Below are 19446 nucleotides of genomic sequence, written 5' to 3' on the forward strand. Positions count from 1 at the left end.
CCATCCAACCAATTCCTCCGCCTAATTAGACGACTCCACATTGATTTATACGGCCAAATATGTAACACAAACCCACTTTTTACCCGTGAAAAAAAATGCAATTTATATCCTTACCACTTATATCGGTTCAATATTACTCGGGATTACCTAATAAAGGTAGCGTTAGGTTTGACCCTCAGTCTCACCATAAAAAAGGGTTGGGAGTCTCTCGAACGATCCTCACATCTCACCAAACTTGAGATTGCCCCGCAAATAACAAACCGCCACGGTAGATGCTTAAATATTAAGCAATCAAAGCACGACTTAGCAAAACTAGAATTGTGAGTGAATGAAATCGGGTAAATTAGCAGGTGCATGCATGAAATATATGTTAGTTGTGAGGTATATTCTGCTCTGAGTCTAAGTTGTTCCTCTGGTAGCTCAGCCCTATTACTGTCCCTCTGCGATTCTGGTCTGTGAGCGCTAGCAGCCATGCCTTCCCTCAGCATTTCAACAAATGTGTCTTTGGATGGGCTTAACACCTCCGAAATACTTTCAGAGACAAGCAAATCCGTTGCTAAGATCATTGGCAAGCCAGAAGCTGTAAACCGTCACAAACTCACCCTGCTCCACCCCTCTCTGCTCTTTATTTCTTTTCTAGTTGATGGTTTTATCTACAATTGCATTCCGTCTGTTGGTATGAGGGTTTGATGGATCTAACATTATGTGTTTGGCAGTATGTGATGGTGCAGCTGAAAGGGTCGGTAGCAATTTCATTTGGGGGGACGGAGGAACCAGCAGCTTATGGGGAATTGGTGTCCATTGGAGGGTTGGGGTCTGATACCAACAAGAAGCTCAGCGCAGCCATTGCCAACGTACTGGAGACCAAGCTCAGTGTATCCAAGTCACGCTTCTACATCAAGTTCTACGATGTCAAGGTTGGTTCTCAGTTACTCCTTTTGTTCTGTTTTTGTGAAAATGGCTTCCCAATTGAACCATCATCTGCCTCTGCGGTGTTGATATTCTGAATTTGTTTTGCACTTTCTGTGGTGGCACGGGATTGGGGACAGGCTCATCCATTCACAGAAAATGTTCAGTGCTTGCATGGTTTACACCAGTAGTGTCAACCTTTGTCTTCTAGACCAGCACAGGCAAGCAATTATAGGACTGCTTGATTATTATAGCACACCTGAGCACATCACATTCTTCCTTTTGGAGTTTGAGGTCTTTTAGGGTTTTGGTAAAAACAAATTTGGTAGGGAAATGGGTTTTGCATTTTCCCTATTTGGCTGCAATTTTGTAGAAGGGCTTCTGTTATGAAGGAAATGTTAACTGGATTCATCTGTTGCTATTGACAGAGGTCGGATTTTGGATGGAATGGCACCACATTTTGATGTGACATATCTTTAGATGCAAGCTACACCTTGGTGGAGCTCAACTTGCAAATTGCAAATAATATCTTGCTATTGGGACATTACATATTTGTAATAGATGTTATGAACTAGGTTGTTGTAGTCACAAAACTGCTTTGTATTACTTTAATTTCAGTGTTAGCTTGTACTGCTTAGACATCTTGCAGCTATGCGCTTTTCCTATTGCTTGCGTACACTGTCGTTGTTTGTTAGGAAAATAACGGAGATGGCTGTAGGATGAGCGACCATTAGTTCCATCCAAAACATGACATGAATCAATTATAGATTGGGCCTATAGCCTTTGTTGTCTAATCAAGGGTTTAATCACACAACTATAAAAGAATTGGCAGGATACATATCTTTATTATACTCGTTCTAGAAGATGAAATGTTCTGTGGGCACTGTTTTGTTAGTGTTTGGTTGTGATTGTGTTCCATTATGACGTGATTTAATTTAGGTTGAATGCATTTCTTATGTGGCTTTTCTTTTGGCTGGTAAGAAGGGTATATAGTTAGTTTATTTTCTTACTTAGTGTACTTCATGCATCAATTTCCAAAAAAATTTCAAGTGCCAAGGAAATGCAGTGATTTCATTGTTCTGTATCTACCAGCTGTAGTGATTCTAGAAGTTACACATGTTTATTGTTTGAAATGATAAAGGAAAGAAATATAACTAATTTAAAAATTATGTTGTCATATTTCCGAGTTTATTCTCTCTTTGCTTTTTATCAAATTGCTTTTTTTGTGCTCTGTTTCATTAGGCTTTTCTAATGAGAAGTCAACAACCTATATAAGACACCTTGAAAAAGGTTAACATGATTGAGACACGACATGGAAATGGGCAAACAATATTTATTTATAAAAATCTGATGCACATGGGGAATACTGGGAGGTAGTTTAAACTTTAAAGTATATACAAAGAAATTCTGAAGGATGTTTTCCTTTATAAAGAAAGCAATTCAAGTTTTTAAAGTTAGTTTTGTATATTCCATCTTTTGCTCATTGTATTGGATAAAATACAGTGAATGTTGTACTGGGTGTCAGATTTTTGTGCATGTAGTAAAAATATGTGATATGGAAGGAATGGATGAGAATAATTTACTATGGCTTCCAACAACTGCAAGCTTCATCACATTGCATAACTTGCCCCGTCCTGATGAAGTAGCATGTGAATGGTGAACCCCATACCCGCAAGGAGGGGAAACCTCATATTGCAGACTGATAAATTCAAGGTTTTATTCTAATAAATTAATATACATTCTTTATTAAAATGTTTTATTATGCCATGTGCAACAAAACACAAGATGATATGCTGGTTTATGGGAGGAAATACTTGATGGATTATTTGTTGTGAATGGTTAATTTTGAGCAATTTCTTAAAAGTTAAAACTATGTTAAGGATTTTCCTGTTAGCAATTTTTTTTGAAGATATGAATGAATAGTTTGAAAATAAGTTGTAATTTTACTAGGCAAATTTTGTGGACTAATAGTTATCCTTTGGAAAGTCTGCTTGTAAAACATATCTCCTGCGTAAAAAAATTGAAAATAATCAAATCTACAGTCTACATAGGAAAATAGTTTCTCTAATGAAATATAACTAAGCTATTTTTTTCCCTTTTGAATTAATTTATATGATACACTTTAAAATTTGACAGTTTTGCCTCAATGCCCTTGTAGCTTTTTCTTGGAAAAAAAATATTTTTCATTAGACAAGTTGTTTTGGATTATCACAGGGGCAAGCAAGCCTTTCTCATTTTTGGTGTTTTACAATGGGATGTGGTCGGATTTACAACACTCCAAAAGCACCTTTGGCTCAGATTCTGTGATTGTGGGTTGTCTGTTTTGTTAAAGTTTTCAAGGACTTGCACCTGTCCTCAACTGCATGAATTTCCTGCTTGCATAGGTGAGATGGCCCATGAGGGTTGAGACGTTTCTGAGGATTTAAAATTTGGCACGGGGTACATGAAATACGGGGACATCTAAATCCTTTGTGCAATGGTGGCTCATTTAAATAATTATGAGTTTCATTTTTTAAACTTTGCTTTGTCTATAATTACTTCACTAAAGGTAAATTGTGTCCAGAAGAGGTTCCACTTCCCAGAGGCTGAAACCCCAATTTAGAATTATCTGTTTACATGAAGTTGAACATTTTGGTTTGTAATAATGACAAAAAATAACTTTTTCCAACATGGCATAGGTTATACCTTAATTTTGTTTTGTCACCCAGTCATAAAGGTAAATTGTGTCCAGAAGAGTTTCCACTTCCCAGATAGCTTAAACCCCAATTTAGAATTATCTGTTTACATGAAGTCGAACGACTTGGTTTGTAATCATGACAAAAAATAATTTTTTCCTCTATGGGATAGGTTATACCTTAATTTTGTTTTGTTATCCAGTCATTTCGTCTCTTGAATTAACAGATTTCAGGTCTGAAGATATTTAGCCTGTCATATTGTAGTGGTTACACCGTGAATTGTAGCTTCCTTTAGGCCCCTACGAGGGCAAAAGCGAGAGAAAAGTAAACAGGCTGTTTAAGTGACATGCTAGATGAAAACACAAGGACAATGAAAGATGACCAATGTCTGATTACCTGCTCACATGGGTGGAGAAACTGAGAGGCTTATAGAGAGTAGTGGCCCCGTTTGGGTTTTCTGTTCAATGTTGGATTCTTAGTTGGCATTTTGAGGCTTGCGTTCAGGACAAACCTAATTTTGAATCCGATAGCCTGCTCATGACAGCAGGGAGTCAAAAGAATGTCTCAACTTTCTGTGGTAAATTGGCTACAGCATGGTCCTGAAAGTAAGATTTTTGTAGAGTTGTTGCTTGGAGTTCAATGATAACAATGCTAAAATGGTGTTTGGAACTTGTAATAATTTGTAGCTAAATGTTTGGATACTCCATGACAGCAAGACCAGTCTTGACTTTTGAGATACTCCTTTCAAAACCAAGTTCGACTCTGTTGTATTATACATTTCAACATATGTTCTGATCTCAATCGTCAATCCATGACTTTCTTGTATATACTATACTTCTATCGTAGAACCAGTAGTTGGTTCTTTTATGCAGTGACACATAGGAATGCATTCCCACACCTTGAGAATGCGTCTCCTTTAGAAACTCCATATTGGGGAAGTTGGGATGTCCTGGATGCATCTGGGAAGTACCTTCAATGCCTTACATGCTGGGTATATCAGGAGATACAGCTGGGTACTTGCCCCTATTTTAACTTTACTTCTAGGTAATTTCCCATCCGTATTTTTTGGGTACTTTCAATCAAGATACTTATGGACAACCCCTCTGTAGGGGCGTTGTTTTAAGTGAAAAAGGTGGATGGAAGAAAATAAAAAACAAGAATGGAAGGGAAACACAAATTTTGAAATTCCCACCCATTCTCACCTACTGCGTTTCTTCAGGTTGTTCACAGTATAAACACTAACAGACACCCGAAACCAAAAGAAAACATCGTTTTAATGTTTAAATACTAACAGAAACCTGAAACCAAAACAGTACGTTCTGAAGACCCTTTGTATGTGTTGGAAATTTGGTGGTTGAAAACTGATAGCAGCAGGTTTCTTTTTTGACTCTTTGTCGTTGGATTTGACATTTAACACTTTGGAGAAGCATTCTTAGTTTGGATTTTACCATTCTCGAGGGCAAAAATTTGTGATAGTTGTGGATTTTGGCAATTTCTAGCTGGAATGGTGGTTGGATACCTATAATAGCAGTGATTTATTTTGATTTCACACAAAAATCCCCTGCGCAGTGTTGGAAAGGCCGTCTGTCAAGCTAATGTGGCGATGTTGCTTTCAAAATTGATAATTTCAAGTTGCTTTTCAAAATGTCACTTGTCATTTATTGGTTATTCATTTCCAAAATCGAAAAAAGCTCACAATACTCAGTATTATTAGCTTAGAATCTTTTGATACAATCTCAAGACTTTAATGTTCCACTGCATCATTGTGTGCGGACAAAACTTAGCCATGTTGATGGTCTGTAATGGGGTACACTTATTTTCCAGTGAGTTGCTTATAGGTTTGGGATCAATAGCCTATTTCTTCACATCTAAGGAAAACCAGCTTTTGACTAATTAGAACAGTTTAAGGTCATATTGTAGGACCAAATGGTTATTTTAGTGTAGATAGTATTTGCAAGAAAGCCATTCTCTTGTTGAGGTTACAAGAATGAGGTAATGTCTTTCAAGGATCATTTCACTTTCATTGTGTACATGAAACTAGATATTACTCTTGTTTGCAGTTTAATCTCTTGTTTAGGGAGGTTCATTCACTATTACTATTCTTAATAATTGACCAAAAAAAATTCATAATATTTTTATTTTTTATTAAATATATTTTTAAATATTTCATAAGGTCTTTTGTGCTACTCATATACACCTTAATGTTTTGTGTTATCCCTAAAAATTTGAGGTCTATTCATACACATTAGGCATAATTTTTTATTAAATATACTTTTCAATATTTGGTAAGGTCTTTTGTGCTACGATATGCACCTTAATGTTTTGTGTTATCCCTAAAAAATTGAGTTCCATTCATGCACATTAGGCATAATGTCCCCTTGTGCTTACATCCCCATGTACATAAAACTTGACAAAACATTGTTTTTGTTATTGAATTGTAGTTTTTGCCAAGAATTTGTTGTCAAAGAATTATTAGTACTGGTGTAGATACATATATTATTGTCATGGTTATGCTATCAATGTTTTGTGTTATTTACATCCCCATGCACATAAAATTTGGTGGAACTTTGCTTTTGTAATTGCATCAAGGTTTTTATCAAGAATTTGATGTCAAAGAATTTTTGCCACCATTTTATATCCATTTTTTCTTTGGGTCTATCAAGCACTGAGAGGGATCATATAGCATAAGGTGCAAGTTTTTTTCATAGTGTAAAACATGAGGAAAATTTTGTACCTAAAGGGATTTGATCTCCCTTTGACACTGTAGATTTTGGGTTAAGATGGACATATACTAGTTCTAGTTGCAAGTGATTTAATCATATATTATTATTATGTTTATGTTCTAAATAAATTCTTTGAAAGTATCATCTAATTTAGAAATTACTATAAAAGAAGACCACTTAAAAGTTTACAAGAGATATAAAGTGAATAGTGATAAAATAACTTGTTTAATTATAAAGCAGGTGATATAAGAAAGGAATAGGATGTATATGGCTAGCACAATCACATTAATAAATGATGTTGATATACGTCGTAGACATCAACTTGTTGATTTTGTAAAACAATGTTAATATACTTATATCAATAATAAAGAATAATATTAATTGATATATGCCTTTAAAAGAAGGTTAATAAACTAGACATTATAATAAAGTCTTTAAATAACAAAAGCAAAACATATAATAATTTTTTTTAACAAATTTTTATTGCAATTTGAGAAAGCTGGACTATGTTAGAAGTGGTAAAAATTGCACCATCGAGTTAATGCAACCAACCACATTTAAAATTAGTAACTTTAAATGGATTATATTATTCCTATCTTCAATGTACAATTTACGCCTCTAGCTGCAATATTCTCGGCTTCTTCCATGTCATGTTAATCCTCAAAACTCAAAATTACCAAAGGTAACAAGAGATTCTCGATAGAAAATACTCTGAAGCCCATAATATGAAAATTTTCGCCTCAGATGGTGGTCTTGAAAGGGCCAATCCCTAATAGATAACAAAAATTCCAGGTGAGGGAGTCTAAGGATAAGAATATGATCACACTTCGGCATCAACACCAACACTAATCCATTTCCCAATTCCTTCCTCTATAATGCCCAAATGAGGAGGACAGGGCTGTTGCGAATGACATATTTGAGAATGACAATAGAGTTGGATGCTAGCTAAACCAAAGGAAACCTAGTAACCGATTCGATTCCTATCCCCTTAACATGTGGTGAAATAATAATATTTAAATTAAATATGTTATTTTTTTTATTATTGAAACTAAAAACCTATTGAAATGCTTTTCATATCATCTGTTAGAGCATGTATTAGATGAAGAATATTCTTTAGATATCAAATCTTGTCCATTCAATTATTAGAAAATCAAAATTTCTCAAGCCCAATTCCAATATAGACCACACCTACATTGTAAGAAGTAATGAATGGACTACAAAGTAATATTTCTAAGTTATCTTTTTTAATGTTTCTTATAGCCATCCTTGCTATATTCCCTATCTTTTCATATCGATCATATGAAAAATTAGATATCCTCGCTATATTGCTTATCTTTTCACCTCAATTATATGAAAATTGGTGAAATAGGAAAGTATTCAAACCTTAACTTGAGATATTGCAATAGAAGTCATCTTGTCTCTCTTTCTCTCCAATATTAATAGTTATCATTTTTAAGTTGAGTCTTTATTAATAATAAAAAATGAAAGTGCTCAAAATATCTCGAAGCCAACGCCAACTCGTAGATCTCATTGTTATGATTTTGACGACGCTTGAATCGCCTCAATCCGACATCGCATGAAGAAGTGATCACGTTTTGAAGTTTTTGGCAAATAACAAAAAAAAAAGTCAAAGTGCAAGGTTGATTGTATAGATCGTACGCTGATGTCAGCGAGGGGACTAGGATGTATGAATGACATCTGGGCCAATCCCAAGAGGGCACGTGGTGCGCGGCTATTAGGCATATGGTTGATGTGGTGGGCCAATCATAGGCCACCACATGGGCCAATCAGAGGGTGCCATGTGGCCCTATGAGAGGCCGCCATGTGGCCTTGGGAAGTTGAACAAAATTTGTTTATTTCGCCAGATGATCCTCTGTCGAGCTCGAACACATGACCTCCAACTAACCAAACAATCACCTAACCAACAGGCCACAAGTGGTGCTTATTAACTATGGGTGGCGATGTTATATTTAAGTTTAAATGGTAGTGTGGTTGGGGCGAAGAACGTGCTGGCAGGCGCACTTGATCGAGTCGAGCCTTGGTTTGTGGCACGCTCACATAACCATCGACGAAGATATGGGGATGGGCGCATGGCACCATGCCAGCGCCCAAGGCATAATCGCTAGGTCTTATGTGCACACATGGAATCGGGGTAGAGGTAACGAGAAGGCACATGGCTTATGACTCGCGACCCTCGATCCTGTGAACTCACATGACCAGCAACAATGGACTGTCGATGGGGCCAACTACCTTTAACAATCCTTTTTTTGTTATATATATTAATTGAATGCCAAAAAATACTCTACCACTGAGTTGAACCTGTGCCCTGCAAAGTTCCAACCTAAGCAACCAACCAATTGGGCTAAAACAAATTTGTTTCCCAATTTGCAGAGAAATTTACAGTGAGTTTGAAGAAAGAGGCCTATCTTGGTCAGTTTTCAACCTTTTTGAGTTCAAGAAGACTCTAGATAGGGGGGTTTTGGGCATTTTGGATGTAGTGATAGTGTTATTTTTGCTGATTGAAGCTTGCATGTTATGTATTTAGAATTTGAACATATAATAAAAAGGTCAACATTGGAAGTTGAACCTAGAGATGTAGCTCAGGAGGGGTGAACTTTGTTATCAATTTGTTGTGTTTGATGCTACATATTTGTCCATTTTTCACTGTTGAAATTCTGCAAAATGTAATTAAGTTTGTGTGCTTTTGCAATCATGATCTATTGCCTAAAAGGCATAAACTAACTTGCAAATCATTTCAAGAAACCTTCACTTTTTAATTTTGGATGAGTTTGGTATTAGAGCATGGTTTTTGTGAAGGTTTGACAAAATTTACAAGGTTTAAATTGAGAAGAGGAGAATGAGCACTTAAAGAGCCTAACCCTCAAATTGGCTCAAGGAGGCCACAAATTCCACAAGTCATGGCACATGAAGAAGGAGGATAAGAGATGATGTCTAAGGATGAGAGAGATTTTAGAAAATATTTATTTGATATGACCGAGATGGTGAAAGTGTCACACAATGAGAGAACACCACACTGGCAAGGAGAAAGTTCTAATCAACCAAAAAGTGATGGTGGTAATGGGAGAAAGCCTCCACCTCCTCCTCCTTCACCTCCATCCTCACCTCCTTCATCGCATAGACCTACTCCTCCTACATCTCCAAGAGGACATGCTAAGTTTCTTTTGATTAAGCTTGATGTCAAGTTTGAATTGCTAATGTACAATGAAAAAGTAAATGTTGAAAAATTGGATATTTGGGTTTGTCAAATTGAAGTCTATTACAGGATTCAAAAGAATGATGATGATGCCACAAAAATCGAACTTGCTTCTCTTCTCTTGGAAGGTGGACCCGTCATCCGATGGGAGGTCAAAACTCAAGAATATTTGAAGAAAAGTGGTAAAATTATCTCTTCTTGGAAGGATTTTATAGCTGGATTAAGAAAGAAATTTTATCCATTAGGTTACGTGCAAAAAGAAATTATGGATTGACAAAATTTTAGACAACCTAAAGGTCAGAGTGTCCAAAGTTACACACAAGAATTTAGAAGAATAACATTAATCTTGGGTGTTGATTTGACCTCACAAGATACTCTCTTTAAGTATATAGGTGGATTATTATTGTCCCACGATCAACACCCTTCAAAATTTATCTCGCACTTGAATTTTGGAGCCTACTGAGAATCTTATGATCTATCACTCTATGGTTACTCCATGGTCGTATGATGTTTCACAAAATGTTTAAGTCTTCTTCCTAGTTTCAAACTATCAAGGCACTTGCATTCACATGCATAGTCTTTGATGATTTCATGAGAACTTTTCCTTTATGCGAACTTGAACAAGCATGACACTGTCCATCAGGACAGTCCCTGTATGAGTTCAACCCATGTCAATAGTCAATGCGCATTTTTATTGATAGCCCCCTCAATTTGTTGCGTTTGTATTTCTATTTTGGCGAGTTTCTCTTAACTGTAATCTTTTGTGCATTTTCGCTTTCACAAGTCTCATTTTCACATTTGCGGCTGTTGGTTTTGCTTGCTTTTACTTCCATAAGTGGTGTTTTCATGTTATCTTCACTCTAGCTTGTTTCGCTTTCAAGGTCGTTCACATTTTGCAAGTGTCGTCTTATGTTTTTGTCATGTCGCATGTGTCACTTTTGTGATTTTCACGCCTGCATGTGTCACACCTTTGCACATCACCAAAGTTAGTTCTGGCACACTCTTCTGCATTAGATGATCTTATAGATCATTAGAATATCCACTAGACACATTTCTACAACTCTAGAGCACATGGCGTAACAAGGAACGCTGAAGGAAGCCTCCTCTCAACCTTTGACTAGTCAAACTACACCCTCTTTGAAGCCTCCTTTCCTTTTGAGTGCATAGTGTAGTTTTGAAGGTTGAACCTTTCACCTTCCCTCCTTCCTAATGTGCTCATGCCCCTAAGCCTTCCTTTTACCCTTCCTTTGAGTGCATGGCGTAGTAAGGAAGGCTAAAGGATGCCTCCCCTCACCCTCGACTGGTCAAACTATGCTTTTACGCTTTCCTCTCTTCTCTTTGGAGTGCATGGCACAACCTTAAAGCATGAAGCTTTCAACATTGTCCCTTCAACTTCCCCTACTGCACTAGACTAAGGAGAGTTCTTCCTCATAGTGCATGGTGCAGTTAAACTGAACAGTGGAGCCCTCCTAAGCCACTGATGAGTTTGACTACGCCCTCTTAATTAAGCCTTCTTCTTCTAACCCTCTCATAGGGCTATCATAAGCATATCACTCCATGAGCTAGGCAATGGTAGACTAGATGTTTTTAAGCTGATATTGCCCCATCATGAATGATTTGCATTTGAAAGGAGTACCTTCAAAACATGAAAATGTGATACTCAAGAGTAGATATCAAGGAGAAAACATGAAGAAACACCTGCACAAAAGAAGCACTAAGAAAGCCATCATGAAGACATGAAGTTGATCATGGACCGAGACAAAAAGAAGGCATTGTATGATGACTTAGAAGATTCTGATGTGATTAAAGACCCTTTGGAGAGTGAAGATGAGTAATAAAGTGGATCTTTCATGAATATGAAGCATATATCAGATCTACCATCAAGAATGCAAGATGAGCTAGCAAAGAAGACAACTTGGCATTGCCACCTCGTCATGAAGTCCATGTCATCATTGTCAAGTTGTAATTTGTATAAGTGTCATCATAACGATCAATGTGTGTCCATGTGTCATGCCACATCATTATGTGGAATGTATTGATGTATTTTCAAAAAAAGGACAAAAGGTAATGTGTGAAAGTCTAAGAGTCATATGTGGAATATGAAAAGTCACTTAGCCATATAGAGAAGTCCAAAAGTCATATAGAGAAGTACAAAGGTCATTTATAAGTCCAAGAGTTGTTTAGAAGTCCAAAGGACATAAGTGAAGTCCAAGAGTCATGAGGATATGAAATTTCATTCCTCTTATCATAAAAAGAACCTCATAACTCAAGCAAAAGGGTTTTGGAGGCTTAAGCTTTGGAGAGCTAGTTTTGGCTTCTCTACTTGGCATAAGAGAGAGAATTATTCTTTGGAGTAGCAAGAAGTGACTTAATGTTCCACTATTGGAACTATTTTCCCCCATTGTAATTCATGTACTTGAATTTTTCGCCTTATAATTGAAGCTCTATGAAAAAACACATTTTCATGCATGTATCACAAATTATTTAGAAATATTCTTGGGATGTTTACGGTATATGTTGTGTTCATATATACTGCATAAATTGAACTATTTCGATGGCTTCGGTACTGATCTTGTTGAATGTGTGTTGATTCACTTTAACATTGTTATTTGAACTATTTCACTAACGAATCTTTTCATGCCCTCGTGTGCTTCTTCTAGGATAGTACTGTTACTTTCCTCTTAGAGACTTACTTTTGTCTCCCCTCGTGAAGGTTTCCTTTTACATCCCGCAATTGGTGCTTCACAATGTCATCTTACTTTATTATTCAAGGGTTATGTATATAATATCTTATGTTATTCACTGAAACTAAGGTGAAATTTATGGTTACATCGTCCGAACTGATACTCTGGATGGGGCTCCCACTCCAAATGGTGTGAGGTCTAATTGAGATTTCACATTGGGGAAACCCCTTGTATGTTGGTGGTATCCAGCACTGCCAACATTCTAGCAATAGAAGGAGGGCCATATGACAAGATACACCCTTTGAGTCTATGTTGAATCTCTTATTTTTAATAGCTAATCATCAAATCATACTCACGGGGTGTTTCTCTAGTTTATGTTCCCCTAGTCAACTTTTAATCCCCGATGAGCATTTCATAACTTGTCTCAGTTGAAATTTGACAGTGAGGATGGAACATCCATAGCCGAGCACATTTCCGATTTTCTTAAATTTTGTGAATATTATGAAATTGATGATGAAGATTTTGCTTGTGTGATTTTCTTCTTGACTCTTGAAGGCCGTGTTCGATGATGGTGTCACACCTTGCTGTCTGCCTCTATTCATTCTTTTGATCAATTCCTCAAGGAGCTTCATCAAGCTTTTTGTAAGTATGATTATCGATATGTTTTCAAATGAATCAATCAACTTAGAATGAATCCTAATGAATCAATTGAGGATTTTTCTGATAGATTCCTTCTCTTATGTTGTGAGTTTCATGGGGAAAATTTGGATTGGGATTTCTTTAAAAGGAAGTTTGGAAGTCTGCGTCAAATCTCTTTACACTGCGAATCTAAACCCCCTGATGTTTATGTTCCCCCAAATTTCAGATTCCATGAGACACCTCTAATTTCAAAGGAGGAACCTACTATTCCTTTTTTTCCTTGTCCTCCTCCTTTTCCAGTACCAATTCTGGTGCCTCCCTGTAATAATGTTAAAGTTGGGAAATCTAGAAATCAAACTCCTAAGTCATCTTCTCAACCTTTTCTCACTTTTCATGATCCATCTCCAATGGAAGAAACCTTGGAATGGTTCATGGAGCCCAAGGTGAAGGCTAGCCCCTTGATTTCTCCAGATAGTATTGACATTCATGACTCTAGTCTTCAAATCCGATTTGAATCCTTGCCATCCTCTATCATCTCTTTCTCATGGTCTCTTGCCCCTTGATCTGCTTGATCAATCTCTCCGAAATCCAAATAGTGATCACGTGAAAGGTAGTCATTCTTCATAAGTGAGGAGCAAGAAAGTGAGGATTATTTTCATCTTTCTTCTCTTTTTCAAAATCCTTCATGTCAAGATTATGTTCTTCCATCTTGGTTGATTTTGAATCTAGAAATATCAATGATGAATCAAATAAAGCTAATTTTCTTAGTCAGTGTGAAGTCTTGGACAACCAGTATCTTGTTGATTATGACTCCATTATTGTATGTGATGATGGTTTCCCAAGTGAACCATTTTCTCTTTCGGTTTCTTAAGATGATTTTGTTTTGGAAGATTTAGACCTCAAATTTGGTTCGATCCAATAAAATGTTCTTAGGGAAACTTCCTCTTCACCTCACTATCCCTTGCATTCTACTGTTTGTAATGCATTAACTTGCGAAGGAGATACTCCATGCTCTTAAAATTTATTATCTAATTAGTTGGATTTTGAATTGACACAAGGTAGTGAGGTCATCCATAATGAAGAAGAAGACCCACCAACTTATCAAGTATCCATTCCATTCCTTCTCATTTCCAATTTTGCATAAAGAAAAAAATTCTATCTAGGTTACTCATGAGATTTGTCCTATTTATCCATTTTAGAAGAATATTTTGACTTGGGTAATTTGTTAATCGAAGATGTAAATTTTGACCAAATAAGTGAGTAGATAATTACCATTTGGATAATAATGATATTTTTGAAATCACTAATGGTAACTGTCCATACAACATGCATGATCTGATTCAATCTTCAAAATACAATTCTATAATTCTCGAAAGTCCTGTGACTCATTAGGGAGTCAAGGCACTTCAAATTCCATTGACGATTATGTCAGGTTCTCGCGAATCTGGTAAAATCCTTGAAATAACTTTGATCTAGATCTTCTCACAAAATTCTTTTCTTTGCATGGTTTCACTAAATGCAATTTTCTTCTTGAAATATGTTTGTTACTTTGGATATAGCTTTTTCAACTTTCAAGATTTTGTCTCTGGTTAGATTGAATATTCGGTTTCAATTGATCATCCTTCATGTAAATCTCTTTTATCAAATTTGGGTTTGGAATGTATACCTATCAGGGATGAGCGATGTTGTGAAGTTGATTATTCTAAAGGTTATCTTTGGCCGAAGGATTCATACCTGTCATATTCTTTTGAAAGTAATCAACTCCTAATCCTTCTTGTGAATATCATGACACTGATCATTTTCTTCATTGCACCATATATCCTCTCCAATGTCAATGAATACTTGTGTTATGCGCTGAATAAATTCCTCTTTTTCATCCACTACATCTATACTAGTTTCATGTGCTTTCCATATTGGCATTCATTTTTAATGATTATGATGTCAGTCCAGGTTATAACGAGTCACAAGTAGGTGATGTGTCACATTCAACATATGAGGAAGATGATTCTTTTGTTCGAAGAATTTGTAAAGCTGTTTAAAATGATCTATATTTCATGTCTCCTAACTGAGAAACTTATGCCTTAATCAACCCATTTGATCATGGTTCTTGTTCTAACAACTGTTATTCAATTGACCATTTTCCCACTAGTGTACTTAATGATGGTTGTTTTACGTTAGTTCATCTTTATGGTTTATCATCTCCGTTTCTAGATACTTGTCAAGTAGTTGAGGCACTTCAATGTTTGCTGATGGTTATTTCAGGTCGTCACTATCTTGACAAGCCTTCTAAATATGACCAGGTATATTTTCCATCGCAAGATTCTCGTCCTGATTTAATGCCATTAATTGAGAAATTATCTTTTCAAGAATTTTAGTTTTCTCAAGAGGATGTTTTTGAATTTCATGATCCAATCTATAATCAGTTGGATACATCTTAGCGAGTCCATTTTCTAGAAACAAGTTTCGATTTCCCTTGATGTTTAGTAAGGAAGAAAATATAAGTGAAGGTTCTTTCACAAGGAGTTGTAGAGGTTTGCATGATTTATGTTCTTATCGAAAATGTAAGGTTGTAGGTTGGGTAAATATAGGTAATATGACACATCTTTCTTCCTTTAAGAAATACCTTCTGTTGGTTGTGCAAGATATTAAAGCTTTTATATTTTGTGATGCACATTATCATATATTAGTTTTCATTGCTTTTATATTTGTGATTGTAGGTCAGGAGAAATTGCACTGCCTTCATTGGAAACATCATTACTATTAGCCTTGACCTTCTAGTTGGTTAGGTTAGGAGTAAGCTTAGTTGCATTTAGTTTCATTTGCATTGCATCCACCTTCTTTCCTGCTCTCCATCTAGTCTTTGCATTTATTTTGTTTTTGTATTTTTGTCTTACATGATGCTTTTTTGGTTCAATATCCATTTGCTTTGTCTCTTGTTTATGCTTTTGTTTTGTTATGCCTTTTCTTTTGTTGTTTTTCTCAGTAATACTTTGCATGAAGGATGTTCCTGTTTGGATCAAAACACATGTGGCAAAAATTAAAAAGGGAAATTGTGATGACGAACAATTCTTGGCTAATATGTTACCTCTTCTTTATCTTGGGTTTACATATATTTAAAGTCAATGATGTTTGAATGGAAAATATGATCCACTTGAATGAAAAACCTTTGGTCAAACTATAAAGCCCATATCTATTCTAGGATCCTCATTCCTCAACTCGGTATTGTAAGTAAATAGTGTTTTTCTTGTTGATCCAGTCAAGTAGAGAAAGGATAAGGGGAAAATATAAAATGAGAAAACCAATATCATAGGTTTATAAACACTTCTCTGAAGGGGAAACCTCCCCTTCTCTTAATAAGTTAGGATCCCTCTTCCACTTGTTGAAAATAATAAGTTTCAAAGCAAAGTCTTATTAAATAAATAAATAAAGGGTGAAAGAAGAGAAATGATTCTTGTGCAGAGAGGTGAATCACGTGACTTCAATGGGGTACTGACCAGGCTCACTGGTAGCGAAGAAACACTTGTGCTCATGTAGTGACTCCGCCAAGGTACTGTCCAGGCTTGCTGGTAGTGGAACAATGCCAGAGATGAAATTCATACTCTGAATATCTTAAACTCACCGCATATTACAATTTCCTATATCGAAACAATTGTGATTTGGCAAGCCTTGATATGTGTTTAATTAAGTGACGGAATGGAGGGGACTATACCTCTAACTAGGTTATTTATGGAAGCCAAGGTAATCCACAATATGATCAATACTTTGTGAAAGAATGAGACCTTCCACTTAGAAAATTAAACCTAAAAAAAGAAGTTGGAGTTCTACCATTATGTCGTCAAGTGTTGTCGCTGCGATCAACATCCTCCAAAATTTTGTTTTCACTTGAATTTTGGAGCCTAGTGAGGATATTATGATCTATCAATATATGATTACTCCATGGTTGTATGATGTTTTGAAAATCTTTGAAGTATTCTTCCTAGTTTCAAACTGTCAAAGAACTTGCACTCACCTGCACAGTCTTTGATGATTTCATGAGAACCTAAGTTTCCTTTATGCAAGCTTGAAAAAGCATGGAATCATCCATTAGGACAGTGCCTATTCGATGTTCAACCCATGTCGACAGTCAATGCACACTTTTATTGAGATCCCCCTTCACTTTGTTGCATTCACACTTCTATTTTGGTGAGTTTCTCTTAACAATCATCTTTTGCGCATTTTTGCTTTCACAAGTGTCATTTTCACATTCGCGGCTATCGATTTTGCTTTATTTTACTTCCATAAGTGGTGTTTTCATGTTTTCTTCACTCTAGCATGTGTCTCCTTCAAGGTCGTTTTCATTTTGCAAGTGTCGTCTTATATTTTCCTCATGTTGTAGGTGTCACTTTTGTGATTTTCACTCTTGCATGTGTCACACCTTTGTACATCACCAAAGTTAGTCATGGTACACTCTTCTGAATTAGACGATATTACAAATCATTAGAATATGTGCTAGACACATTCCTATATCTTAGCACACCGTTTGGTCACGGTAGTCATAATTGTCATATCTCATGTTCTAAGTGTCGTAATGTGTTATTTCAACTATCGCACTTAGAAGCAAGTGCCGCTTTGCTGTCATTTCGAGGTGTGATTGTTATTCATGAGTCCTGTGTATCTCGATGGCTTGTATTGATGGTTTTACATGTGTGATCCAAGTTTGAGTCATGTCCGAATGCATTTCCCTCTTTTACTATGTCGATCCCACACTTAGCCATTTCAAAGCCTTCCTTGGTCCTTTAGCCTAGTGCAATTTGTGAATCCTTTAGCCCTCATATTGAGTGCAGATCTTAACCTATTCATAGGCCTCAATGTTGCAATCCTACTTTTAAATATTAGTGCAATAAGTCCCTCTCAAGATTACTCCAAATCCGTTGCACATTATGGTCCTCCCAAGGGCAGTCACTTGCTCCTTTCTTATACTAATCCATTTCACTAAGTTTTGGTCACCTCTGCCTTACATGACACATAGATAATTCCTACATAACATAATGGACCTCTTTCACCCCTTTGCATAGGCAAAACATGAAAATCAAAGATCCTCCTATCCTCTTAGTGTAGTGAAATCCCTCTTAGGCTAAGTAGATTCATCACTATGGGATCCCGCAATGAAAAGCACACTCCAAATGGTCAAGCACCCATTTTTAGGTCAAACTATGCTAGCCTAGGATGAAAAGTGCACTAAAATACAATAGTGACCCCTTGTTGATGAAAATTGTGCCTTTTCTCAAGCCTCCTCTTCCTTTGAGCGCATGGCACACTCCTGAAGGATGAAGCTTCACCCTTCCCCCTTCCCTAATGTGCTCTGCCCCAAAAATTGGCTTAGCCTATTCCTCTAGAGTTCATGGCATAATAAGGAAGTCTAAAGGAAACCTCCTCTCCACCTTTGACCAGTCAAGCTGCACCCTCTTTGAAGCCTCCTTTCCTTTTGAGCACATAGCGCAGTAATGAAAGCCCTTTCACCTTCCCTCCTTCCCAATGCGCTCATTCCCCCTAAGAATTCCTTTGAATCCATGGTGCATTAGAGAAGGTTGAAGGTTGCCTCCCCTCACCCTTGACTGCTCAAACTACACTTTTAGGCTTTCCTCTCTTTTCTTTGGAGCACATGGAGCAACCTTGAAGCATGAAGCTTTCAACCTTGTCCCTTTGGCTTCCCAAACTACGCTTAACCAATGAGAGCTATTCCTCATAGTGCATGACACAGTAAAAATGAATAGTGAAACCCTCCTAAGCCACTGATTATTTTGATTGCTCCCTCTTAATCAAGCCTTATTCTTTTAACCCTCTCACAAGCCTATCATAAGCATATCACTCCATGAGCTAGGAAGTGATAAAATAGATGTTTTTAAGCTGATCTTGCCCCATCATGATTGATTTTCATTGGAAGGAGTACCTTCAAAGAATGAAAATGTGATACTCAAGAGAAGATAGCAAGGAAAAATCATGAAGAAACACCTGCACAAAAGAAGCACTAAGAGAGCCATCATGAAGACATGAAGTCGATCTTGGACAGAGACAGAAAGAAAACATTGTATGATGACCCAAAATATTCCAATGTGATAAAAGACCCTTTGGAGGGTGAATATGAGCAATAAAATGGATATTTCATGAAGATGGATCATTGATCAGATCCACCATCAAGAATGGAAGATGGGCTAGCAAAGAAGACAACTTGGCATTTACACCTCGTCATGAAGTCCATGTCATCATTGTCAAGTTGTAACTTGTATAAGTGTCATCATAATGGTCAATGTGTGTCCATGTGTCATGCCACATCATGATTATGTGGAATTTAATGATTTATTTTCAATAAAATGACAAAATATAATGTGTGGAAGTCCAAAAGTCATGTGGAATATGAAAAGTCACCTAGCCATATATGGACAAAATGTCTTTATGAGAAGTCCAAAATTCATATAGCAAAGTCCAAAGGTCATTTATAAGTCCAAGAGTTTTTATAAGTCTAAAGGGCACAAGGGAAGTCTAAGAGTAATGAAGATAGTCCATGAGTTATGAGGATATGAAAGGTCATTCATCTTATTATAAAATCAACCTCATAACTCAAG

The 19446-nt window shown here is 36.5% G+C and overlaps 1 protein-coding gene across 2 annotated transcripts; it reads left to right on the forward strand.

Moving 5' to 3' along the window:
* Positions 1-245: 245 nt before the first annotated feature.
* On the forward strand, positions 246-1758 carry LOC149157721 (uncharacterized). 2 transcript variants are annotated; one of them, XM_089435983.1, is made up of 4 exons: positions 246-582; positions 717-917; positions 1050-1130; positions 1338-1758. In XM_089435983.1, exons 1-3 carry the CDS (start codon positions 472-474, stop codon positions 1098-1100), a joined length of 363 nt encoding a protein of 120 aa, XP_089292109.1. In that variant the 5' UTR covers positions 246-471; the 3' UTR covers positions 1101-1130; positions 1338-1758. The 2 variants fall into 2 exon arrangements, with proteins under 2 accessions (XP_089292109.1, XP_089292110.1); XM_089435984.1 differs by lacking the exon at positions 1050-1130 and having other exon boundaries at positions 271-582.
* Positions 1759-19446: the final 17688 nt, after the last annotated feature.

The sequence above is a fragment of the Pinus tabuliformis genome, chromosome 5_2, assembly GCF_031772625.1.
Source record: "Pinus tabuliformis cultivar Carrire ecotype Pingquan chromosome 5_2, CPIR1, whole genome shotgun sequence".
NCBI classification, from domain to species: domain Eukaryota; kingdom Viridiplantae; phylum Streptophyta; class Pinopsida; order Pinales; family Pinaceae; genus Pinus; species Pinus tabuliformis.